Genomic DNA, 26,032 nt, shown 5'->3' with positions numbered 1-26,032 from the left:
CAACGGCCAATGGGCGGCGGGAGCGGCGGCGCGCGGCGTCCCTGGAAACGGGAGCGAGGGGGAGAGACCGCGCGGGGTCCGCGGGATCCGGTGAGCGGGGCCGGAATAGGGCATGGAGCGGGCATGGAGCGGGGATGGAGCGGGGATGGAGCGGGGCCTGGCCGCGCTGGGGGGGCGATGCCGAGGGGCTGAAGCGGAGCCGCCTGTGCCTTTGTGCCAGGAGCAGGTGGGAGCGTGAGGGAAAAGCTCTGAGCCCCCTCAGGCCTGGGAGAGATCTGATCGGCCCGTAGGTGGTGAGGCTGTGGCAGAGGATGGAGCAGGCTCTGCTCCGTGGGGCCAGGCAATGGGACAAGAGGCACGGGCAAACTGAGGCACAGGAAGCTCCAGCTGAACGTGAGGAAGAATTTCTTTCCTGTGAGGGTGGCTGAGCACTGAAAGAGTGCCCAGCGAGGGTGGGGAGTGTCCCTCCCTGCCTGCACTGGTGAGTAGCATGAGTTCTCTCTGGAGCGTTGGTTACAAAACCAAATCCTTGCAGCATAAACGTGTTTCCTGGCCCTGAGCATCACTTCCCAAGATCTGGAGTACACCTCTTTGTTTTGTAAAATGTCACCGTATCCAAATGCAATTTTTCTTTCCTGAATTACATGACATGATAATGACTGTGTACATTAGGATAAATCAGGCTTGGCACCTGTTTTATGGATATATTCTCAAATCACATGATAACTGGCATAAGCTTAAGCAAAAGCTGTCTTGCCTTAGTCCTTTTCAGGACATGTTGTTCTTATTCAGGTGACCATAATGAAACGAGGCTGGTTTCACATCTGACATGGTGAGGATAGATATTCCTGTTCCTTACTCCTTCCATGCATCACTGACATATGGTGCTGAAGTTCTTTTAGCTCAAACACATGGAATCACAGTCACAGATTGGTTTAAAGAATCCAGTGTTCCCTTTTTTAAGAGAAACAAATAAAGATACAGAGTCCTGTTAAGAGACCATATTTCTCAGTGCATTCTTCTGTTTAGAAAAATTATTGTCTGCCTTTTTTATTTTTCTATTTTAAAGATCACTGCTGAGAAAAATGACAGCTGGCTCTGTCTCAGTTCCTCAGATCATTCCACTTCGAATTCCACCTCCAGGGAAAGCTAAACGGGAAATAGACACAAATACTCTCATAGAAATAAAATCAGGTATGAACAAAACTTTGACTCCATGTCAAACCTTTACTTATGTGTCCATTTGAAATGTTTGGCTTCTATGCTTTTTTTTTGCATTTACTTGCATTTTGTTAAGGAATTTATAAAATTAACCTACTGGTTTGATGCACCAAATATACTTGCACACAATTTTATGCATTCAAACAATATTACTGACATTAAAGCTATATGTGTTAGCAGTTTTATTTGCTTCCAAGGCCAAACCTTCAAGCTGTTGCATTTTGCTTTGACTGCAAAATCAGTGCTTGAAAGTATCATGTGCCTGGCTCACTCCCAACATTGTCATTACAGTTTTTGAATTGTCACCTTTCACTATGGCAGAAAATACCCTTTTTGTTGTTGGAATGGACAAGCTGCTGCAATGTTTTAATGCAAAACAGGAAAAAACATTACAGCTACTTTGCTGTAAGAAATATTGCTTACAATGAAATTGCTTTTGTTGGGTAGCTGATATTTCCTGGGAGAAATATTTGGTCCCAAACATTCAGTCACTTATGGAACTGCTATTTTCTTTATGTGAGAAAGATCAAGCACAGTAGTGAGTACTTTGGTTTTCCAAGGTTGCATACAGTCTGAGGAATCACTTTCTCTGTTTCTTTCAGATACACCTGGGGCCTCTATTTATTACACTTTAGATGGAAGTAAACCAGAACTCATTAGGAAACCTGGCTATGGGGCATGTAACACTTTGGAGTATAAGGGTCCTATCATACTACCAGTGGGGAAAATAACAGTCAAGGCCTTGGCAGTTACAAAGTGAGTATCCTGTTTTATTTTACTCCTGTTTTGGCAAGGGACAGATATCCCTGTCATAGCTTGTAGCTGTGTTGTTTAAAGCCCTCCATACCTTGCAAGTGAGAGATGAGCCTTTCCCCAGGCAGTTTGCAACCTAAATGATCCTCATTAATTGCACTGACATGGCTTTCTCATGATACTTTCTGTCCATGGAGTGCTTGTGGGGGTGGACCATCCCTTGGATGTTATCTCCTGCACTGTGGCTGTCCAATGATCCATGGAGGCTGTGGGTGAGGAGCAGATATACTGACCTTAGAGCTCATCCTCTGGAGTGTGATCATCAGAAACACCAGAGGAACCAGGGTGGTGTTTTCTGGAGTCATCCAGTGATTCAGGGGATTTACAGAAGTTGGTCTTCCTGGGGATTTGCTTAATTCCTCCCAAAGGATCCCAGAATGCTGAACCTCACAGCTTAAGTACAATGTTGGGTGAAGCAAAAATACAATACATAGAAAGAAAACTGGATTTTGCTGCACAGCCACTGACTTTGTCCAAATTAGTTCCATGCTTAGAGACAGAGAGAGGACACATAAATTCTCTGTCTGTACTGTGCTGCATTTCCAAGGGAACAGAAACTTCCACCCAGAGATCTGTGCTTGCTGTTCCCTATTAGCTGCACTAGCATACAGCCTGTGCTTGTGTCTACACTGGAATATAACAACATTTCATTCTGTGTGCAGGTAAAACCTAGGCCTGTGTCTGTTTTCTTGCTATCACTACCTAGATTAACCCTTGTTTCCAGTATGTTTTTATTAAGACACTTTCAGGTGTGCTGAGAGATGCTCTAGAATGACTATCAATCATGAAAGAGTGGTTTGGACATTTACAGCAATTTCAATTTTACTGTTGCAATTAATTAGGTATTGGAGAATGACAGGTGTTTTATTAAATAAATATTGCCTAGGATTCTATAGAAATAAGGACTGGCAAGCTCAAAAGGGATTTTCCACCTAATAAGCCACATCCATCAGTGATTTACTTGTTGCAGCACACAGGTTTGGGTCAGGTTCACAGCTTTGTGAACATTGATTTTCAGAGACTACAGGGTGAGTTCAATTGTAACAAAGGTGTTTCTGGTGGAGTACCAGCAACCAGACATCCTTTCCCCTACTGATGATGACGACAAGAATTTCCTAAAAGATATGACCACACAGGTAAGTTTCAGCAATTGTAACCCCTTGTGTGAATATAAGATATTGTATATAGGTTATTACTTAGAGATTAAGCTTTGACTGCCAATACCATTAATATATTTTATTTATTTCTGTTTGCCCATCTTTGCTGCTTTGGTCCTTTTTGTAATATTAAAATTTCATGGGAACACTTTTTCCCCCCCCAGAGGTATTTTATGACTAATTGAGGTCAAATATTTTAAAAATACATTTATAATTTAAGCTTTTCAAATGCTTGCATTGAAAATAAATAGCTTAAGCACGTACTTTTAAAGTTTTAACAAATAACTATAGCAAGAGAGGATTACAGCAAAAGCAAAAATGTTATTTGGAATTCAAATGGAATTACCTTATAGAATAAGGAACGTGGAATGTTTACTGCAAAACCTAAGAAGAATAGACTGAATGTGGAAATCAAGCCTGCCTGGGATGAAACACCCCAAGACTTTCAAGGTACAGTATTACTCCATAAAACTGAGATAGTCTTCTGTTCTAGCAGAAAATAGTAAAGTTTCCCTCTTGTATCTCTTGTAAAATATGGGTCATTTTAAAACCATCTCAGAAGACAGAACATGCTCTGGGAATTCCAGTTTCAGTTGCTCAACACTGCAAATAGAGAACAAAACTTATCTTCCATACATTTCACAAGACTCCTTAAAAATATATTAAAATGTCATTCATTTCTCAGCAACACAACAAGGCCCAGTCTGTATTTCCCTTTGTGCCAGAAAATACTGCTAAATTAATGGGATTGCAAATCCTTTACAGAGTTTCTTTACTGATGTTTGCTTGCAGTAAGATTCCAAAATAAATACACAAAGTAGAAATGAAAGCTTGACCCAGATTTTCTCTGTAGATAAAGCCTCTTATTCCATGGCAACAGCAATAGAACTGTTTTAGAGCAGGGAATTGTATTAATGTTTACTTATTAATTTACTCTTAGGAGCTGGGGTTTTTTGAGCATGGAGGAAGGAAGAAAACTGTAAATAAATTAAAACACAAAAGTAAGCTCTGTCAGAGAGGTGTGGGGTTTCTTCTAGTTTAATTTCCTGTAATTCCACACAGCTTATTTAAACCCAAAATGTGGATGCCAATTATATTTTTAAACATGCTTAAAAACACTATGTAATATTCATCTTAAGATATATATTAACTGCATGAAGTGCGTGACAGTGGAACAACAGGATTGTAATTTTAATCTTGGAAACAGGAAGGAAGATTTCTCACAGGTGCCTTCAAGGACCACAGCTCCTTGCCAGTCGTTTGGGAACAACAGAGTACAGAGAGGAATCCACCTCAGCACAACCAGTAGAGTCATTGCAGGTGATCAGAGGGGTAAGCTGAAGAAAACTGTCCAAGGCTGTCATCAGGACAGGGATCTAAAAAAATGAAGAGGTGAAGATTTGTGGTCTCTCTCAGCTATTAATGGCTTTGTCTGCATGCTCCAGTCCTGATTTAAATGTAATGGTAATGACACACTAGAATAGGAATAGAATACCCAAAGCAGGACATAGTTAGCAGGATAGACAAAATCAGGCAACAGAAGTTAACAGTGACTGCATTCCTAGTAATTCTCTCCTAATACATTACTGAATCTGCTGTTAGCAAATACTTACTGCTGCATGTTGGCAAGTTAATATTTAAAACTCAATATTCAGTAATGCTGTGGTGGAAGTAAATAGCAAGACATTGTTTATTTTTGTTGGAAGAAGCCGTGGATCCTTAATGAAACTAATGGGGGAGTCAAGCATAGTAAGTACTCCTCAAAGCAGTGCATTTCAGTGCAGTTTGTTTCAGATGACATCTTTAGCTGATTTTGCCATCTTTATATGCATTTTGCAAGTATTTCCTTACTAAAGCCTAAAGAATTACCTTTATTTCAGTTTGCAAGTTCCTCTGCAGTGACCAGCCAGAAAAGCTTAGCAAGCACACAAGTGTCAAAGATCCAGAGTGAAACAGATTTCTTTAAGTAAGTGACTTCTCCTTTTCACATATTTGTCCTTTAGAAAGTATCTGAGCCTTTTGCAACAAGCTGATAATACTGTGGGCCTCTATAAAAAAGAGGAAAGCAAAGACAGACACTGGCTCATAACTCGGAGAGTATAATCTAGGTAGGACTTTAAAAATTCTTTCTCTTAAATATACTTTTCAACTGTCAGTTATCAACTGTCTTACCATCCCTTAAAGAAATTCCTAACACCCATGGGATGTGGGGATAAATTATCTTTTCAAATTATAGTACAGCCTCAGTGCTTTAGGTGAAAACTGCTCACTGGAGTAGTCTCACAGAACATTAATGCTTGTCATTATGGTTCTGTGATCTACAGCAGTGGCTCCCCGTGGTGAAGCAGTGAGGCCTGACACAGACTGCCTGTCAGGAGACCTGTTTACCTCACATGATGAGGAGGAAAGAATGAAACACTATGGTAGCCAGAGAGCTTTCTACTTTGCAAAGCTGTGTAGAGTTCAGAACTTCATATCATGGATGCTAGGGCATGGTCTGGTGTCCCATCACAGCTTGGAAACCACACCTGAGAAATCAATGGCCTAAGTCCTGTCACAAGTCCCATTATTCATTATTATGCAGCAGTGCAATACCAAGACAAGCTCAGCCAGTTTGCTCTTGTTTTCAGATGTGCACACTGTTCTGCCCCTCGCCTGTCCGACCCCTTGGCTCACTTCTGCCAGAATTGTGGATCTCCTATCCCACCTGTGCCAGTCTGGCGCTTCCCACTCCCTGAAGGAACACAGGTCAGCAAAACATCATAACAATCCACACATCATCCTTGGAGAAAACCACAGCCTCTGCAAGTTAGACAGTCAATGCTGGCAAACATGTTACTCAGTCCCACTTTCATTTGGAAATTCTGTTCTAATTGCTTTGTTCTGCTCAATACTTTCAGCATGGGCCCCAGTGAAATTCTCCAATGATGGGCAAAATTAACCATAGAGTTTTTCAAGTGCCATGTATTCTAATAAGGAAAACAGTGAAAAAGTAAAGTGGTTTATTTACCTGTGTCAGGAAACAGTACCAGTCCTGAAACCTTAAATGGTGGCATGTGTGGGCATAGCTAAGAGCACCGAGATTTTGCTGTGGTGCCTGTAACTGACTTCTCTAAGCTCTTCCCAAGAGATAATAACCTGATCTAACCAGTCAATGGTGTTTCCTTTCCTGTATCATCAAAAAGTTGTCTTGTCTTGAAAAATGCTGTAGATTTAAGTAACAACAGAGAAGATTCATCACCTCTTTAAATTAGGTTCATCATGAGGAGAATGTCAACTACCTGTATATGTTTTATAGTAACATTTAAATTTTACTGAAAATTACCTTAGGACCTTTCTGTCATTCTCTTTCCAGATGTCTTCATAGTTTCTCAGTATGATCCTTTGATCTTTAAGGATCAATATCAGTATCAGTTGCTGTCAGTTGCTATGTTTCTAGTGACCTTGCTGCTGATGTAGACTCCAGCTAGAAAAATACTGAAATCTCGTGATAACCTTAATGATCTCATTATAGTCCTTAACATAACTGTGATGTGGCTTTTCCTTCAGATGGCACCATGCCTTGAATGCAGGCATCTTGTGCCAATGAATACACCCACTTGCATTGTCTGTGAGTCACCAATAGCTCCACAGCTGCAGCCCCAAAACAACATCTGCATAAAGGTAATTGAGAATAAATAGAACAAAATGGTGATTTAACTCCTGGCATGTATTTATCTAACAGATGACTTCATTACAAATATTTTGATCCAACCTGGTTTTGTATAATCCCATTTTGACAGCTTTAAGAGTTAGGATTAAAAACAGCTTGAATGGAAAAAAGGATTAAAGGTTCTCCAGTAAAAGAAAGACACAGACTTACTTCCCTTGAGAAGAAAGGAGCAGCAGAGGCAATGTGTGAAGAGCTGACCATAAACCCCATTTCCCTGTGCTGCTGAGGAGGGCAAGAGAGAGAGAATCAGGAGGAAACTTAAGCCTAGGAAGGAGGGAGGGGTGGGGAGAAGGTGTTTTTTGAGATTTGGTTTTATTTCTCATTTTCGTACTCTGATTTGATTGGTAATAAATTCAATGACTTTGGCCAAGATAAGTGTTTTTCCCATGACAGTAATCAGTGAATGATCTCTCCCTGCCCTTAAACTCATAAGCCTTTTATTATATTTTCTCTCCTCTGTCCAGCTGAGGAGGGGAGTGATAGAAGGGCTTTGGTGAGCACCTGGTCAACCCATCACAAGTGAGTTATAGACATTGGCCCAAATGTAGTGTTTTATGACAGCCCTGATGTAGGTGCAAAGGCAGACCCAAACTATTTGATGGCAACACCAAAATAGCAGATTCATTATTCTTAGCTCTGGTAGAAATTCAGTTGTTAATAGTGACTGTGCCAAGACCTTGTAGAGATCTTTTAAGGCACCTCATGTTATTTTGGTATTGGATTGTTATTAATAATTTTCCTTGCAGATATTGGGCTGTCTGTTTTGTGTGAGTATAGTGACTAAGCAAACTGACACTAGTGTATATAAAGACCTGGAGATACTGAATCTCCTGAGGAAAATATACCATAGATAAAAAAATAGTCACCAAGATACATAGATTTGTGATGACCACAAAACAGCACACACTTGAAGGATCTCTTCTATCTGCAGGCCTGAATTACCACAGCACTTTGTAAGATCAAGTCTTTTTCTTCTTGTTTACAGTTTTCAAATACTATGTGAAATGTTTTCTCTCTCTATTTAAAAGGGCAAAGTCATTTGTCAGGTGTGTGGTACAGGGAATCCTCTTCACCATAAACACTGTGCAACTTGTGAGAGCAAACTGCCTGAAGTACAGATGGTAAGATTTCAATCACACTGGGTAAATCAAACCAAAGCAGAACATTCCTTGTCTTTGGAAAACTGAAGTCATGTCCCTGAGTCCCTGTGTTACCAAAGCAGAGATTCTCTCCCTCATGTCATATTTGAGCCCAGTACTCCCACAGAACTCCTACAGTACTCCAGCACAAGTGTCCAGCTAAACATAAGTGCCTCATGTACCTTCAAGTTTCTCATGTGGAAGTCAGCATTGTGAATGCCACTGAGAAAGCTCAGAAGGCTCTTAGAAAATGGGTAGTCTTGACTGCAAGGGAGTTTTTTTTTGTGTTCAGATTACTTTCAATTGCAATTTAAAAAATGAGTATATACACCGTGAACATCATGTAACACTGATTTCAGTTATTTTCTGAAAATACAATACACTTCTATGTTATTTTTCATATCCCCGCTTTTACATTATTTTTCTTATCTCCATTTGCTGCTTCCCCAACATGCATACAGCTAGCATGCTTGTATTTGGCTGTGACTCTGCACAGAGGTGAGAAAAGCAGTGAAAGCACTAAAATTGCTCTGTTTTAACTCCCTATTTAGCTTGATTCCTTTCAGTTCTGAAAGGTCTTGTATGAAAAATGCCTGCTACATTTCACTTCTCCAGGTTGTGGTAAATGCAGAAATGATAGAATAATAATGGTTTGCAAGTTAAAATCTTCTGATTATAATGAATAACATCCTGAGTTCTAAAACTGTCTATAGCTAGAGGCAAAAGTCTCTTGTGTAGCCACTGAAGTGCCATTTCAAAGTGAATTTCAATAGGATTCTGTACTTTCCTTGGAGAAATGTATGTTTGTCTGCTTCACTGACTGTAGATATGTGTGTAGATAATGTGTAGCTGCATACGTAGTTAGGCATGTGACTTGAATGGTAAGACCTGTAGTAGCTGAGAAAGTTAAATTACTAAGAATTATTAATAGTAATCAGAAATTTTACTAGTAATAGTGATTAAATAGTGACAACGATAGTATTTTTTAATAATTAATAGTAATAATGCTGATATTATTACTAATGTCTGTTTGATAATTTAGATTTAGAACACATTTAGACTTGTGCTTTTGTAAATTTTATCTTCCAACTGAACCCCCAAATTACATTCTTCAAACTGCAATGCAGGCCAGATGAAAACAGGGCTGTTTTGTGTTTGCTTACTTGCTGTTGTGGTGTAATCAAAATAATTTTCCCTGGGTTCTGTCCCTCATCCATATTCCTGACTTGAAGAGAAAATAAACTGCATAAGCCTTGAGGCAAAACCTAACAAAACATTTTTAAGTCCTATTTGTCCTAACTGGGATCTATACTTAAGCTCTAGAAGTTTCCAATGAAAAACCTGTTTTCTTTGGCTTACCTATACAAGTTAATTGTAGCAAAGTTGGGTAATATAATATTTGCATGAGCCAAAAGAGTGCAAAAAAAATTTATGCAGCAAATTCCAAACTGTGACAAAACTCCTTGCCTGAACACATCCTCCCTGTCATACTACTAACAAGAAAGGTACAAAGAAAATTGTGTGCTGGATTTGAAAATGTAACTTTATCAGCAGGAAACCTCCATCTTAATTTCAGCTTATACATTGGGCCCTCTTAATAAATACTCAGTTTAAAAGCACACCATTGATAAAGTTTTTAATTTTTGGTGCTAGTTCTGCTAAAAATATTTTCAAATTAATTAATGCTACATTTTACTGTGGTTTTGTAATGAAAAACAAAATTACAGGTTAAGTCCAAGTTACTCTGTTGTTCATTCTAAGCTGCAATAATTCTTTTCAGCTCAATATTACTTTATGTTTTTAGAGCAGCTTGCTTTCCTCTTTCCCCTTTTAGGCTTGTGGACTTTTCTTCATGAGAAGCATTTTCTCCCTAATGCTTGTTTTGTTTTATTAGCCCATATTTGGAGGAGACTCCTGCCCGCCTCACCAGGGCCAGCAAAGGAAGAGAGCTGTGTGCTCAAAATGCAACGGAGTGAACCAGTGTGACGCTCGCTTCTGTGCCTGGTGTGGGGCCAAGGCATGTGCTCCTGGTGTCTGTGGGGACAAACCTGCTGCTGCCTCTCTGCAGCAATTTCAGACTTCTCTTTGCAAAACCTTTGTCAGTCAGTAAACATTGTTGTTATCAAGATACCTGCTTAGAGCATAGAGGATGGAAAAATGTATGGTTTTGTGTATGGAAAAATGAAAGGCTTAGATGACATCCTGACCCCATATCAGTGAGTGACCTAAGGGTTTAGAGTTGCAACCAAATTACCCTGGGCCAACAAGCACCAGTTGAGATGCAACAGCCCTGTGCTCAAAGTAACTTACCCATCAAAGGTTAAAGTATAGCTAACCTAATGCAAGTTTTTCCCATAACATCTCAGAGCTATAATCACCTATACAGGCATGAGATGATGCATGCAATTGTGTTGACTGAAGGCCTCATTAACTTCAGTAAAGAAAAGTACTTAACTGCTGCTCAGTAGAGTTACAATCAATGTAAACAGTTTCCCCTTGCATAGTGCTTCTACCTCAGATCAAACTCAAGGAGGATTTGTTTTCTGTGAGCTGAGTGCACATAAAATTTGAAACACTCCCATACGTGCATAAATAACCATTAGTCCTGTACTGTACCAAGGGACTCAGGGTGGTACTTTACTTCCTTCTAATTCATTCCTCTGCTCTTATTCCTGAGTCACTCATCCTATGCTTCTCTAGTGACAAATGTTCCATTGAACTTTCCAGCCTGGACCTCCTCCGTCCTACTTCACCTGTTCCAAGTGTGGGACAACCAACCAGCCCTATGCTCGCTTCTGCATCTCCTGTGGCGTGTACATAGAGCCCTCATCCAGGCAGAGCTCTCCTGGCAGCCTCATGGCTTCTGGGGACTCACTGGGATCTTCTCAGGTAGGACACACAGTGTTACAAAGCCAGGTTTGAACACAGCTCAGAGGCTGCTCCATATGGGGATCAGCACAACTCCATTCATGTCCTTGGGACAAGGTTGTGGTCTGGGAGCACAGTGAGGGCAAAAAATGTTTGTTCTGCTTTCTGCTGGAAAGCAGCCTCAGCCCAAGGCCTTGATCCAGCCTCTTTCTAAATGGCAGAGGGTGAAACAATCAGCCTTTCAAAAGTCTCAGCTCTTCAAGTACTTTTATCTTACTGGTTGTAAGTTTTTGTGAATGAATTATTAGTGGTCTGCTGATACAAGGTATTCTTTCATGCAAATGTAATAGTGTTTTTTAAACTGTTTTAAGAAAGAGCCCAATACTTAGCAAGCCAGCTTTTGCCCTACAAAAGCATATCTGTCTCCTGGCAATCATGAAGCATTTGGATTTTGCTTGAATATTTGTGATAAGTTGCATTGTTGTTACAGACTGGCAATTAAAATTAAAAATTGTTAATGATTCTTCCTGGTAGCTTTTTCATTCCCTTATAATTTGATGTACTGTTCTGGTTAAGTTATGCTTGTAAGCCATTGAATTATATCTAATTATATTACTTAAATTTTCCCTTTTCCCCCACCCCCCACAGGCAAAACGATTACAGGCTCAAGTTGCCTGGCAGCCTCATCCTGTTTCCTTGCCCAAATCAAGAGCAGAACTAACAGAAAAGGAAGATAAAGGAACCCAAACCATTGGACTTTTTTACCCATCCAGCAAACTGTTGGAAAAGAAGGAGCTTGAGCTGATTTCACAAAAAGAAAAGGTGGAAAAGATGAGTGATCATAAACCTCTCCTGACAGCCATTAGTCCTGGAAAAGGTAAGAAGTTCTGATTTTATGATTTCTAAACAATTTATGACCTTGCTTTTCCTTGAAAATATCATAGTCTATGTAATGTGGCATTAGTAGTACACTGACATCTTTACAAGTCTGTCTTCCACCAATGACTTTAAATGCAGTGCCGTAGAATTCAATCACTGATCACCATCAATAGCTAAAAAGAAAGCTTTCAGCAATATCAAAAGTGTGGCTACCTGTGACCCTTGTGCAGCCTTACTAATTTGGTAGTAGTTTGATTTCCTCCCATCCCACAAGAATGGAGGCAGGTGTCCTCTGTTTGAATTGGAAATCACTGAGCAGCTCCCAGTGCCCAGCACCTTCCCCAGCCCCTACCATGGGAACTTCAGGTTGAGCTGTGATGGGATATTGATAAACAAAACTCTGAGACAGAGGGGATCAGAGCTCTTGAAAATATGGTGGAGCTTGTCTACATGAGGAACTTGTTTGAGGTGCTGTTGTGGTATAAATTATAGAAGCTTCAAAAGCAAAGAAAGCTCAACTAGAGGAAGGGATTCTTAACAGCATTATGAAAATATCACTCACTGAAGAACCTTTCCACTCACAGACTACAGAAGGAGCCACATCACTACTGCAGACAACTTTCTTTCACAGGGAGTTTTGGGGTCACTTTGTTCTTTGTGGAATCACTTGACTCTTTGCTGTCATTACATGCTTGCCATTTTTAGAGGATTTAGTTTTACTATCCAGAGAAATCTTCAGCTTTCTGGATCCCAAACCTTTGACTAAGGTCCATCAGTATTAATTAGGGATCTAATAAATGGCTCAATTGGCAACATTGTCTTTAATCTCGCAGAGCAGTCCAGCTGGGCAATCCATAGACTAAGTTAATTTTAAACCATTATAGTGCCAAACCATGGTTTGGAGGAGCAGTTACTCTTTTACATCCACTTTCCCATCTAGCTCTCTTCAACAATCAGATGGTAACCCCTTACGCTGTTATCAGAATTAATTTTCTGTTGGGTAGTAAAGGTTGCTAATCAATGTTAGAAATTCCTCTTTTGACTCTGCGTATCTGTATTTGGATGGACTCTGATTTTTAAAATAACACTGGGGAAATCTGTTTTCCTCCTCCCTTGCTCTGAAATGTGACATGTTCTCATAGACATCACTGTAGGAAATACAACGCTTGACTCAACATGTCAGGGAACTTAATTTAGACAGAGATAAGAAAGGATTGGCCCCTAATAGTGCCAAGGGAAAAGCAAAGTAACACTGCATATTTGTGTGTCTCTGTCAGAAGTACAGCTCTTGACTTGTGAGAGCTGCTGTCACTGGGAAAGGTCAGGAAGAAATTCTGAACTGCTTTTGAATTCTTTTCATTTTTATCTGCTTAGCAGATGCAACTTTGTTGAAGTTGCATGGTGTAATGTATGCTCCATTAGATCCTCCCGAGGACTGAGGAACATATTTCATTCCATAAATCAACAAATGTCTCTTACAGTCAGTTCATGCTGAGTTGTATACATGGCTTGAAATTATCTGTATCAACAAGACTATGCACTATCACCCAGGAAAATCTTGTTAATATATGCTAAATATGATCATTATTTCTTCAATTAAAATAGGATCAGACATTCAATATTAAAGTTTTTAGATACAAGTGATTAAATAAGATGTGGGAGGTTATTACTTATTTCTTGACCATATCCAACTACTAACCTTCATTTGTGAAGATCAAACAAAACCACTGAACTCGTTAAGAAAGGGGCAAACAACAGCAGTACCAAAACACTAATCCTTGGTTTGTAGTGTATTTCTTTTTTTGCTGTGCTTTCAGTCTGCTTTGAACAGAGCCAAGATATTTACCAGGTAAACTTTACAAAGAAGGCTTCCCTTTTCTACTGTAACACAAACCAGTGTGATATAAGCGTAATCAGCTATTGGCAGAATGGATTCAAGTATTCCCTCAGTGCTGCCAAAAACCTTTTGAAATCTAAGAAAACATCAACCATGCAAGAATATGCTCCTGACCATCTGGATTTTTTAAAATAAAATCTGGGGATCTAGGCTAGTTATGAACCCCTTTATGGCAAATAATATTGACTTCTACAGAGAGATCACTCACCAAGTAGTCTATTTTAGATGTTTTAATTACTACTTTCAGCTTGTACTAGTTTTTGCATATGAGACCACAGCAGGGAACAATTTATGTTGTTATATGGATCCTTCTTTTTCTATTCATTTAAAGCTGCTTAACAAGTAATATTTGCTGGTTTAGTTTGTCATACCAGCTCACCCTTGAGTCTTCCAAGCACAAAACCCCTTGTGCCCTTGTTTGCTCTTGTAAAAGCCAGAGCAGCACTTTCCTTCTGGCTTGGTCTCTTTTCACTGTTTTAAGCCTCACTTAACATGAAAGAAAGGATAAGGTCAGAACAGCTTCATTGTGTAAGTTAAATGAGGTTACCAAGCCTACACAGTTTATTTACAATGAAATGAATCATGCTCTGTACCATAAGGATGCTAAAAAAATAAAATTAGCCAATCCTGAAAACAATCAGCTAAAAATGAGGACAAGTCCTTTTGTTTCTTTCCCTGATGAAAACAGAATGTAGCTCCAGAAGTGCCTGGAGAGGAGGTGCAAAAGCTCTAAATGGCTTAAAATGAGTTTTTAATCCAGGCTCATTCAGCCCCTCACGTTTTGTGCCCTCTATCAGCATAAAGGAATGCTGACTCTCTCCCAGAGATCCTGATAGGCAAAAGAGCAGGAATGCTTAAGCTTTTAATATGCTCTCACATATATACTTGAAAGAAATTTATTTGGAGAATATTTGCACAGACCAAAATGCTGTGTATGCTGAGTTTCTGTGTTTGCAGTTTTCAGATTTGGCTTATTGTTCCCTGGCAGTTATCCCAAATCAACTAAAAATCAGTTCAATTACACACAATTGCTTAATTGTAGTATTTTACTTTTTTTCTTATGATCTGGAATAGTATGAGATTTCCCTTCACACAGGGCCAGTTTTGACTCCCAAGGATCATCCCAAGACATGGCTTTGTTGTGAATAGAGGTGCCCTAAGAATGAATTATAACCTATAGATAAGACAGTGTTTCACCTGACTTTTTAGGGTATAACTTCCCTCTCATTGTCTTGATTAGACAAATTTTCTACAGAAAAAATATATTTTTTAATCTCAGTAAACTATGCAATCTTTTAAATCTCCCACCACCTGACTAGAAGGCATGTTAGTCACACTTTAAGGACTTTTCTCCTGTTTAACTCTCTGTGAACAGGTTACTGGAGAAAACAAGTGGATCACATTTGTGCTCACCTTAGAAGCTATGCCCAGAACAACCCTGAATTCAGAGCACTGATTGGAGAACCTCACATGGGAAAGGTAGGCAGAAGTTTGTGAGTAACATCTTCCTATGGAGGGTCATGAGTTTATTGTGGTTACTACATAAAAACACTGGAAAAAGAAATGTCTCCCTTTGCTTTAGATGCTGACTTGGTTTTGTGTGTAATTTGTCTTGTTTTGGTGTTCCATTCTTTGCTCAGTCTTTCTTTGAAGACTTTTTCTACTTTCTTTCTGCAATTCCTATTTTCTCACCTAAGAACTATAAGGGAGGTGAGAAAGCCCTTGCTCAGCTGCTTTTATAAAACAAGAAGGTGGAAACTGGAGATCCTTGTTAAGGAGTCCTAGAAGATAGAGCTGGTATGAGTGAGAGACATCATTTGGTCTTTGACTTGAGGGAGGATAAACTGCCTAAACTGTTCCTGAAAGATATTTGTAATGAAGATTTTCAAACTCACCCTCAATGGTGATTTTGCAATTGCCCCAGGCAGTCCCTTTCTTTTCCCAGCTGCAGTCCTGTACTGCTTTCTTGGCAGCTGCATCCACACACGTTGCTGCCGAGGTGCTGCCAGCACAGCCACTTGTGGCTTTGTCCTGTGGACAGGAGCAGTGAGTGACCCAGGCTGAAAATAGCTCTGGAGGGAAAAAAGGGCAGCAGTGCAAGTTACACTTTGGGGAAGAATGAATGACACTCCAGTAGTACTTTGTACCTGATTTCTGTATCCACTGACACCTATTGTCCATCAGCATGTTCAGAAGCTGTAGTACCACTATAAGAGAATATCTGCTTAATAGAGTTGAGGTACAGTCCATTGCAACTTGTTTCCTCTGCTAGAGGATTCAAAAGGATAGGCTTGAAAAATATAAAATTGCCTGGAGAAGGCTATTCCTGCTGCTTCTTGGCCTTTTGTCAGTTTATTGTTGTAAAAGCAGTGCCCCCAAAAGTTACAGAAATGGTTCAAAGCAGATGCCAGCTATCTGGGTTTAATGCTGCTTTTTCAGTTTTTCATGTGGATTAGAAATATAATCAACCTTACTTCAAAATTTTCAACAGGCTGCAATATAATCTTCATTCTGCTTCTTTATAATTCCCTGTGCACTCATTTTTGTATGACTTGGATAGAGACTTGTTGCCTGCAGTACTGTCTCAATGAATTGATACACAAAGGTACCAAAGTTTTAATACAGAATGTGCTTCCCAGACTGGTGTGACTAAAGCAGCCACCAGTTCTCCTGGAGCTGGGAGTCCCAAGAACAGCAGAGCCTTTTATGCAGCTACAAAATCTTGGTAGAGAATGACTGAACATTCATGAAATGCAGCCTCATTACATGTTTGGGATTCACTTGGCATTTCAGTTGTTGTGAAATTTCCAGTTACTCAAATAACACCTGCCCCTTGCTCATTGACATGGGAAATGTTGGTACAATATCACAAGTAGGCAAAGGCCACACTTGTGATTTTGTGTGTTGGCTGCACAAGAAACACCATCAGCAAGACTTATTCCTGAAAGTAGTTCTGTGGGGGTTTTTTGGTAAGACATACTAATGGCTACTCTTTGCTTCTAGATTAATTATGCTACCATCTCTGAAGATGACTATGAAGTCACTATTACACTGAATTTTGCTGCTATTAACAAGGTCAGTTCAGGGGATGGGGCCTGTTGAGAGGCAGCTGATGGAAAGCTGTTACTAGACCAGTGTAATGCTGATATATTTTAAATTCAAAATGCTTTTGTTCAGACAGTGTTAACTTATCACTTCAGAGAAAAGAATTTTGATCTCTGTTGTAGCTGGATGAACAGGTATCTTTATCTGATTAAGCCAGACTTCACAGTTATGTTGCTATCATTTCACACTTCATTAGCTTGTTATTAACTTACTTCTTTCAGCTGATGTTGTTTGATGATTCTAGCACCCCTTAGCTTTTGATCTCAGATCCTGCTTTTCTTCAGCCTGCAATTTGTGCTCTTAAGGAATAAGCTTAGCAATTTTAAATAGTTTGGAGATCATGTTTGTCAGAGTTCCTGTTAACTCTATTAAAAATCTGGAATCCCTATCTCAAGAATTACCATGTTCCAAAAACCACCGACATACTCATTTCCAACTTTGCAAAGATGGAAATCTACCATTTCAAAAATCCAAAATTCAAACTGTACCTCTTGTGTAGAATCTTGGAAAGCCTACCTTTCCATGTGGGGCCTGAAAAGCTGTAATACATCATTTCAGAAGTGAAATTTTTCAAGTGGTAGAAACACTTTCATTTGGATGAGAATCTTCATTTCATTAAGTGAGGTTGTGTCACTTTTTTTTCTAAGTCAAAAGAAATTCCTAGCACAAGGTTTAGAAAAAATGCTAAGGTTTAGAAAAACTTTTGCCTCAAAACACAGTTTGATTACATATGATGATGACTTGTGGTAATTTGACACTGATATTAAAAGCCTTTGTATTTTCTTACATGCAACAGTTTTGTGTGACTGAGATTATAGCAGCATTACCTGATAATCTTAATAACTGCCTGCATTTGATGATTCTACAGGATATTCATCCTAACAAAGCAGTGAAGTTCAGCAATGATTACCTGAGTGCTGTAACAGAAGTCACAAATGGACAGGACAGCAGTCAGACTAATTTTGGTAAGATTTCCACACCCACCCCCCAATCTCCCCCATCGTTACAGTAAACCATAAATACAGCAGTCAGGAATACAGAAGAAGTGCTTGAAAGCTTAGACAGGCAAACATTCTGTGCTTATTTAAGTTGATCTTTTAAGCCTCAAAATGTGTTCGAGTTGAGATTTAAGCAATATACAGACTCTCTCAAACACTCCTGGGAATGCTTCATCCCTGGAGAGCTGAGGAGACCAGTGAACTGCAGCCACAGCTCACAGCAGTGTTTTTATTATAGTAGTAAAACTTCAGATGTTTCACATATTCTTTTACAATAGGAACCATAAATATCAATATCATCTCTACTTCTGAGCTCTGCCAGGGACTGCCAGCTTTGGCATATTTGGCAAAGTTAAGAAATTGCAAAATACATTCATTCTAGACCTAGTTTGCAGAGATGTTAACTGCAATCTCCCACTGGTGTAAGTAACAGCTCAGCATTTTAGGCATCCCAAAGTAGACTTGAGTCTTCATTAAATCAACAAGTTGTAAAGTCAGCATCAGAATTCAGAAATTCCTGTAGCATCATTTGACATACTTAATTCACATATAAGTTTCATCCACTCTGTGCTTCCAGTCTGAGACTTGGCAAGAGGCAGCCACTGCACTGGGAGCTGTGTAAAACTTTTGTTAAAACCAGTATGATCTGCAACAAGTATTTCATCACTTTCTCATGCAGAGAACTGATAAATACTGCTTTGATTGTGGATAAATTATTTCCAGATCTCTCCTCCATGTTCTAGTTAGGATACTGACTTTGCTTTGAATTAACACTTGTTTTCCTTTCTGGTAGGCAGAGATTATCATAATCTGTTCTACTCAAGAGGCAAAATAAAGAGAACCCAGTCAAGAACATTTACAGGACAGGAATATAAGCTCTCCGTAAGTATCTTCTGCAAATACAGGAAAAAGTATTTTTAGAGAAGGACTAACATGAAGGAGGGCATCCAGGGGTTAAACTAGAAAGGTTTTAACCCTGACTGGGGGCAGAGGATGAAAGTCCAACTTAATGTAAAACCTGAACAATGGTAATGGACATTTAGTTCAGATCTGAAAAAACTACTTTGTTTTTCTCCTAAGGGTTTAATTCAATTTTTTCTCTCATTTTGAGCACATTCAATTCTGACACTTCACTGACACAGGCCTAAGGATTGTTGCAGAGTGATTCTCTTACAGATTTTTTCAGAAGCAACATCAGATGGAGGTATTGTCATCTTCTCTTGACTTCACAACATTTGACTCCATGGAGGCCTAGTTTAATTCAAGAAGCAAGGCTTTAATTCCACTGGAGACCAAATATGCTGAAAGAACTCTCTACTAAAGGGATTGTTAGCAATGACATGGAAAATTTCAAAAGGGAAATGTACATTAATCTAAGCTTGGATCAGTCAGCCAATTCAATAGGTGGGAGAAGATACAGAGCTCTGTGATATGAGTCCAGAGATAAAAATTCTTGGTCAAGTGATTGAGCTTTCAAAACAAGAAAAGGAGGTTGAAAGCTGGGAAGAAATAAAAAGTTTTAGGTTTTGTTGTTTGGTTGTTGTTTTAAGATTTAGTAAACCAACTTCTCTGAGGCAAAACATACACGTTTTTAAAACAAAATACTTCCACAAATTCTGGAAGCTTCAAACTTTAATCCTAAACGTGTACCTGTTTAATTTTACTGTGCTGAGCAGAGTTTTGTACAGCCCTGGAGAGCTGCACTGACATCAAGCCAATAATTTGCAGACACACTTGCTGAATGAAGACCTCAGTAGTGAGCTATTAGCCTGGGTTCTCCAACACTTGCTGAGATTCAGAAAGACATTCCCAAAGAAGTCAGGGATCAATAACAATGAGGCTCAGATACATCGAATTTATGCCACTGTGTGCATTTTTGACTTTGACTCCAAGGCAGGATCTGGCCCACCTACATGTGTTTTCACTGTGTGAAACGTTACTGGCTGTTGTCTGTGTCTCCACAGCCAGAGTCCAGACAGCTCCTGGATGAACTGGGACAGACTGGGAAAGGGAGAATCGGCTTCATAGAACAGTTGCTCAGTGAAGTAAGTTCTCCTTGCTGAAGTTTCCTTTTTCAACTCTTTGGATGTTTACTGCATGAATATTAGCCTGGAATGCAACTTCAGCTTGAGGATTAGGAGGCAACAGCCTTGCAATACCAGTCTTCAGATTGAAAGAGCATTTTAGAGAAGATAGGGGCTGTTTTAAATATATGCATGTTCTCCCCAAATTTCTATTTGGTCAGTGCATAAGGCATTCTTCTCTGGGTTTGTCAAAGCCAAACAGAAAGAAAAATGTCCTCCGTATAGCAAAAGCAAGCATAGTATGTGTCTGCTGTGGGATCTTATTTGGCTACTGTTACACACATTTACTCTGGCATTGAGCTAGGAGATGACAAACATTTTCAGAAGAAAGCAAAACAACACACTTCAAACCTCTGTCTTGAGCCTGAAGCCCACTTGCCAGCTCGAACTGGCATAATACAAAAGCAAGATGGAAGCTGAAGAATCTGTATGGTGTTTAGCAGCTCCCTTTCCCTGTGCTCTGTTGCAGGGAGCTGACCCCAACTCCCTAAGTGAGGAGGAGCGCCCTGCTCTCACCGTTGCTGTCCTCAACGGGCACACAGGAGCCATCTCCCCTCTCGTGCAGAAAGGGGCTGACATCGACCAGCAGTCAGGGCCGTGAGTGAGCTCAGATTCTCTGCATGGCCTCTTTCCCAGTGTTACCAAGAAGCACACATGCTCCAGTTTTAGAGAGAACTAAACCCCCACCTCTCCTCCACAAATCTGTAGTGGAGGAGCTCCTTTCAATGACAGTATCCACATACCTTCTTCCAGTTGCTAGCTTTGAAGAGTTCTCGTAACTTGTTTAAAAGCTGTTCTGTTCAGTTCCTTCCCCCATCCACTCCAACTTATTATGATAAACCCCACTAAAGCCTATCACAGTTCTAGTGTATTCTGTATCCTATGCATTTGCCTTAGTTTTATTTGCTAACTTTTCTTAGGTAATGAGTACATTGCTCGTTCTTCCTGTGCAGGCACAACAACACAGCTCTCCATGAGGCAGTTCTGCTGGGATTGGAGGGAGAGGAGTGCATCCGAGCCCTGCTATGGTAGGTACTGTGCCTGGGCCCCCAGCTCAGCTGCAGGCTCACCCCAGCCTGCCAGCACAAACCTGCTTGGCACCACTGAAGGGCCAGAGCCTGCTCTGTGTCCCTGCAGGAAGAAGCATCCAGAAATTCCACAGTTATTCCACATCAACATTCACCTACGAGCCACTTCACTAAATGCAGTCACTTGCAATGCATTTAATCAGTTTAAACCAATGTGTTCTGTATTTACAGCTGCAATGCAAGCGTGCAAAAGAAGAATGCAGCAGGGCAGTCGGCACTGGATTTGGCTCTTGCAGCTGGAGATAACAAGGTTATTTCACTTTTCCAAGTAAGTCTGGATAGAGAACGGTGAAGAGACTTATGAGACACAGGAATATTGTTCTCATCAGTGTGTTATTGCAACAGACTTTTTCCCCAAATAAAGCTGAAGGTTCTTTGACTTTGGGAGCACCTGATCATGTGTGTCCAGGTCTGTCTGCAGAATCTATGACCCTATGTGATCAGCTTGGGCCCTGTAACAGTCAGATATTTTCTCCAACATTCCCTTTCCAGCAGTTCCAAGCACAATTCCTCTCTGACTGCACTCTATTCTGCAAATTTTCTTTTCCAAACTTGTGTAAAGAAAAGGACAAACCAAACCTTCCCAGGCACAAATAAAGTTGAATGTCTTTGTAATGCCTTCAATGCCTGATGAAAACTGCTTAAGAGGGTTTGCCACTTGAGCAACAGCACTGCAAGCTGTAATTGATGAGCTTATTTTCCTTTCTGATGTTAATACTGCATTCAGTGCAGCCCATTGCAGTAAAGGTCAGCTTCTTGTCCTGCAGAAAATCGAGTGAAACTATGTTGTTTTACCTTCAACTTTTATTTATAAATGCATCAACACGAGCAGCAGCCAACTACAGAGAAATTTACAAGAATACCAGGCACTGTAAGATGTGGTATAACTTAACGTTATTAGCCACAATCTTAAATCCCTGAAATATTTTTAAAACTCCTTCCTCTTCCTATGTCCCAAAGTGTCTAAAAGCATTTCTCTGTTCAGCACAAAAATGGAAATGCACGTCAAATCTTACCAGAAATACAAGTTTTAGCACCAGAGCTACCAGTACCTCTGCAAGATAGCAATATCTCTAAACAGCTGAATTTCTTAAGGAAAAAAAAAATGCAGATAACAAACCCACAAGTAATAATCCTTAATTAAACCAGCAGGAAGATTAGGAGAATTCCTGCAGAAAAAGATTATGTATGCAATGCATCAAACCCCAGGTACTTCCCAGACAGACGGAGAGGAGTGAGGCAGAGAATTCCATCTGCTTCTGAGGGACAGCAGGTCTGGAAGCAGCCTCAGGACACACGGCCATTCAGTCACAGTGGCAGTGACACAGCACACGGACAAGACAGATGTCACCAGCAACCACGAAGCTGCAGCAGTCTAGACCAGATTCTTTATACTGCACCGCTGGGTCTTGGCTTTATCTTCAAACTTGACCATCTCCTGAGAAACCTTTTTTTTCTGCAAGGAGTAGAAACAATGTTACTGACTCACCACTAAACTGAGTATTGCTCAGCTTCAAGGGGAAAGCAGAATACATCCCACATGAAGCACGGCTGAGAATCAAGAAAGGGCACACCAGCCGATCCAGCCCGAGCCTGGATGCAACAAAGCACTTTGTCCTAAGCCTTGTGGTAAAGAACGAGCCCAGCTAAACAAGCCACAGACTAGAAGCCCGCGTACGTACAATTGCCTTTCTCATTCGCATCTTGTCCAGCTTCAGGAACTCCTGCACCGTCAGGTTAGCAGATAATTTCTGAAGAGCAAGAAAACCGCAGTCCGCAGAGTGCTTTTTGTGTTCTTCCCTGAGAAGAGGCGGCAAAAAGGAGAAGATAAGAGAAGGCTGCAGCTCACACCGAGCCACACGCAGCCGCTCCGCCCTGCCCCGAGCACCTCGGCTGCCACCGGCGATTCCCCGGGCCGGGCGGCGCCGATCGGGCTGAGGGCCCGAGAGATCGCTCGGTACTCACAGGGGGTCATCGTCGGGCTCCCAGCCCTCCAGCTCCTTGAGGCAGAAGAAGCACTGCGCCACGTCGGGGCTGTTCTCGCTGGGACAGTGCACGAAGCCCGCCTCCGCCATCTGCGGGCACAGGGGAGGCCGTCAGCAGCGCCCGCCCGGCCCCGCTCCCGCCGCCCCGCTTGTCATAAAAATCGCGCCGCCCCGGCCCCGCGCTCACCCGCTCGGGCGTGCAGGCGCAGCCCTCGGTGAAGGGCCAGTTGCGGAAGGTGGCGGCGCGGGAGGAGGCGAAGTAGAGCCACCATTCCTCGGGCAGCGCCGCCAGCTCCTCCGCCATGGCTCGGTTCAAACGGCGCGCGCGGGGCAGGGCGGGAGCGGGGCGGGGCTGTGCCCTCACGGCGCTCGCGAGGAGGCCCGGGGACACAGCCGCCAGCCCGACGGGAGATTGGGCTTCGTTTGCTCCTTTTAAACCCTCCGCCTCCCTTTTCCCGAGGGGGAAACCTGCCTTTGGCACCTCCTCGCACTGCTACAATCGCCGCCCAGCCCAGGGAAGCGTGGAGCGATGGTGCCGTGCAGGAGGGCGGGTTGGCTCCTCAGCCACAGCACTCGAGTTCCCGAGGCGCCAGAGGGAAGCAGAGGGCTGAGAGAAAAGCGTGTTGGCTTGTGTCATTTTGTGCCTTGGAAGAGCCTCATCCCTTCTACAGTCATGGCCATTCAAGCGGTGGCCCTAAACTGAAAAGCTTAAGAGACATTTAAACTTGTGGTTGGAAATGTTCTCTTGAGAGCAAGTTGGGATATAATAGTTAACTGGGATATATTAGCTGTTAACTGGCTAATTTTCCCAGAAATACAGGCAAATTAGCAAGAAACAGAATAACAATACTCATCTGAACTCTATAAGCTTTACCAAGCTCATTCTTACCAATCTTCCTGCAGAAGGAAAACAGCTGAGATGCAAAGGCTCGAAGGCGTTTAATCCCTTTACTGCCTTTGAGGATCTGAGGTTAAATGAAGGACCTGTGTCCTTCCCAGGGCTGTTGTAACACCATCATCACGTGGCAGCCTCCGGAGGACAAAGCCACAGAGCAACAGTCCTCAAAATCTTCGTGGTCACCTTTGAGAATACAATGCAGAACTGATCATCCTCTTCAGACTATCCTGTATCTCCGAATTCTGTCTGGAAGGGAGTCTGCTAAAGTCTGCATGGTGGTTTCTGAGCAGGTAGCCAGTAGGGAAATTAGGAGTTTCTTGCCTTGCCTCTTGCCCACACACATCCTCTAAAGGCCCTCCTGGACTCTGCTAGATTTCAGTGAAATAAGATGATGGAGAGACATCTTAACAAACAGTCTGACTACAGGCAGGCTTTTCCAAGGGAAGGGCTTTAATTCCACTCATAAAGACATGTATTTCTTTTCTTCCTAAGTACAGTAACACTGAAAATTTTCACATAGTCATGGAACAGGCAAAAATGTGCATGGATGTTCAGGCACACAACCCTTGGCTGCGCTGGTTTTCCCTCCCCTTCCACCATTTTTGTTGGACATTGGCTACATGAAAACATATTTTGTGTCCCTTTCTCTTGTGTTACCAAAATGAAGACTCCACTAAGGCAACTACTTATTACAGCCAGGTAGCCAACAGGTACACATAGTAGATTAAGGACAAAGAAGTCACATTTGGTGTGTTGGTCTCTGTGGGCCTGATGTGAAAGGACCATCTTGGTGGAGTAATCTGTAGTTAAAATGCGCAGACTGACCTTTGGTCAGTCAATTTAGCTTCATTATCTAATCAGAGACGTAGATCTAATTAAAAAAATTTATTAATTAAAAGCAAGCGGATATCAGTCAAGTCAGCGCTGGACGGGCAGAGATTCAAGCATATCTCTATGCACTGCGCCTCGGGCCTGCAGAGGATTGAATTTTATAACCCTTTAGTACCTCACTCTTCCCGTATGTCTTGATTGGTGTCTCTTTATGAATCCTTGATTGGCTGTTGAGACGTCTTGGGCTGGTGTGCTCTGCGTTGGGTGATGGTTACTGGGCCTCTTGGGATGGTTTCTCTGTGGGGGTTGCACAGGGGGAGGTTTTTATGGACCCTTGAACCATATTTTTTTTGTATCTGCCTCATAGGGGCTGCACAGGGGGAGGTTTTTTATGGCTCTTGAGCCAAATTCTTTTGTATCTGCTTCATGGGGGTTGGGCAGGGTTCCTAACAAGATTTGTTTTTATAACAGCAAAAAAAAAGAAAGAAAGAAAGAAAGAAAAAAAGAAAAATAAAAGGAAAGGCAATTTTAAGACTTATCACCTTTTTCAAACAGTTCGTGAACTAAACTGATTGTAATTTATTACAATCCCCCTTTTCTCATGTTCATTTAGTTCACGAATTTGTCTGGATGATAATCTAGGCTCTGACAGTGATGACTAACTTGTTTATAAGTCATCTTTATTTTCGAGAGCCGAATCTTCATTAACTGGAATGTCTTCATACTGTATTGTAATAGGTAATAGATGTGCTGCTTCTAAACGGTTTTTAACAAGTGTAATTAAACGATTAAAAATGCAAGGTCTAAACGTTAGGGCTAGGATTAACATAATTAGGGGTCTAGCAATAGTGGATAGTAAGGTTGTTAACCAGGGAAAAGATTGGAACTAATTTTCATACTATGCTTGTGTGGCCTCTCTTTCTCGTTTACGCTTTTTTAGTCTTTTTCGTAGCTCTGTCATTGCATCTCGGGCTACTCTAGTATGGTCAGCATACACACAGCATTCTTCATTTAGAGCTACACACAATTTACCCTTATGTGCGAACAAAACTTCTAAACTCTTTCCGTGTTGTAATACAACTTCAGACAGAGATCTTAGAGAACTTTCTAACGCAGTAATAGAACTTTTGATTTTTACAAGGTCTTCATTAATTGCTGTTCTTAGTGCGGAAAACTCTTTTCTTTGTTGTACGAGGGAAGCTATACCAGTGCTAGCTCCAGTAGCTCTCAATGTTAATAAAGTGGCAATGGTTATAGCTGTGATCGGCTCTCTTTTTATTATAGGGTGTTCTGGTATCATGTGATGATCCAGCACATATTCATTAGAGTGGTAAGTAAGTCGGGGAATAATTATGAT

At 41.1% G+C, this 26,032-nt stretch overlaps 2 protein-coding genes across 2 annotated transcripts; one reads left to right on the top strand and one right to left on the bottom strand.

The window, feature by feature from the left end:
* Positions 1-6: 6 nt before the first annotated feature.
* DZANK1 (double zinc ribbon and ankyrin repeat domains 1) lies at positions 7-22,046 on the top strand. The gene is made up of 22 exons (XM_085054546.1): positions 7-90; positions 299-393; positions 1,108-1,194; positions 1,824-1,977; positions 3,053-3,170; positions 3,545-3,641; positions 4,399-4,523; positions 5,072-5,157; positions 5,822-5,939; positions 6,741-6,854; positions 7,932-8,024; positions 9,937-10,059; positions 10,770-10,931; positions 11,559-11,787; positions 15,062-15,165; positions 16,690-16,761; positions 17,660-17,756; positions 18,583-18,671; positions 19,754-19,834; positions 20,343-20,470; positions 20,827-20,901; positions 21,133-22,046. The coding sequence occupies exons 2-22, from the start codon at positions 312-314 to the stop codon at positions 21,251-21,253; spliced, it is 2,355 nt and encodes a 784-aa protein (XP_084910672.1). The 5' UTR covers positions 7-90; positions 299-311; the 3' UTR covers positions 21,254-22,046.
* BIRC5 (baculoviral IAP repeat containing 5) lies at positions 21,748-23,340 on the bottom strand. Its single transcript, XM_085054555.1, has 4 exons — positions 23,134-23,340; positions 22,927-23,036; positions 22,644-22,761; positions 21,748-22,417 (listed from the first exon to the last, which is right to left on the bottom strand). Exons 1-4 carry the CDS (start codon positions 23,248-23,250, stop codon positions 22,337-22,339), a joined length of 426 nt encoding a protein of 141 aa, XP_084910681.1. The 5' UTR covers positions 23,251-23,340; the 3' UTR covers positions 21,748-22,336.
* Positions 23,341-26,032: the final 2,692 nt, after the last annotated feature.

The sequence above is a fragment of the Lichenostomus cassidix genome, chromosome 3 (assembly GCF_008360975.1).
Source record: "Lichenostomus cassidix isolate B80296 chromosome 3, HeHo_3.0, whole genome shotgun sequence".
NCBI classification, from domain to species: Eukaryota; Metazoa; Chordata; class Aves; order Passeriformes; family Meliphagidae; genus Lichenostomus; species Lichenostomus cassidix.
Note: the sequence above shows the minus strand (reverse complement) of the source record. Positions and strands in the feature narration are given on the sequence as shown.

Bases quoted from the DNA above. Each gene is read 5' to 3' on its own strand.
- BIRC5 (XM_085054555.1), bottom strand. From the start codon at position 23,250: ATGGCGGAGGAGCTGGCGGCGCTGCCCGAGGAATGGTGGCTCTACTTC. The intron at 22,762-22,926 runs GTGAGTACCGAG...GCCTCTTCTCAG, and splicing joins GAGCCCGACGATGACCCCCT to GGAAGAACACAAAAAGCACT. The intron at 22,418-22,643 runs GTACGTACGCGG...TACTCCTTGCAG, and splicing joins TGCGAATGAGAAAGGCAATT to AAAAAAAAGGTTTCTCAGGA.
- DZANK1 (XM_085054546.1), top strand. From the start codon at position 312: ATGGAGCAGGCTCTGCTCCGTGGGGCCAGGCAATGGGACAAGAGGCAC. The intron at 1,195-1,823 runs GTATGAACAAAA...TGTTTCTTTCAG, and splicing joins TCTCATAGAAATAAAATCAG to ATACACCTGGGGCCTCTATT. The intron at 20,471-20,826 runs GTGAGTGAGCTC...CTTCCTGTGCAG, and splicing joins ATCGACCAGCAGTCAGGGCC to GCACAACAACACAGCTCTCC.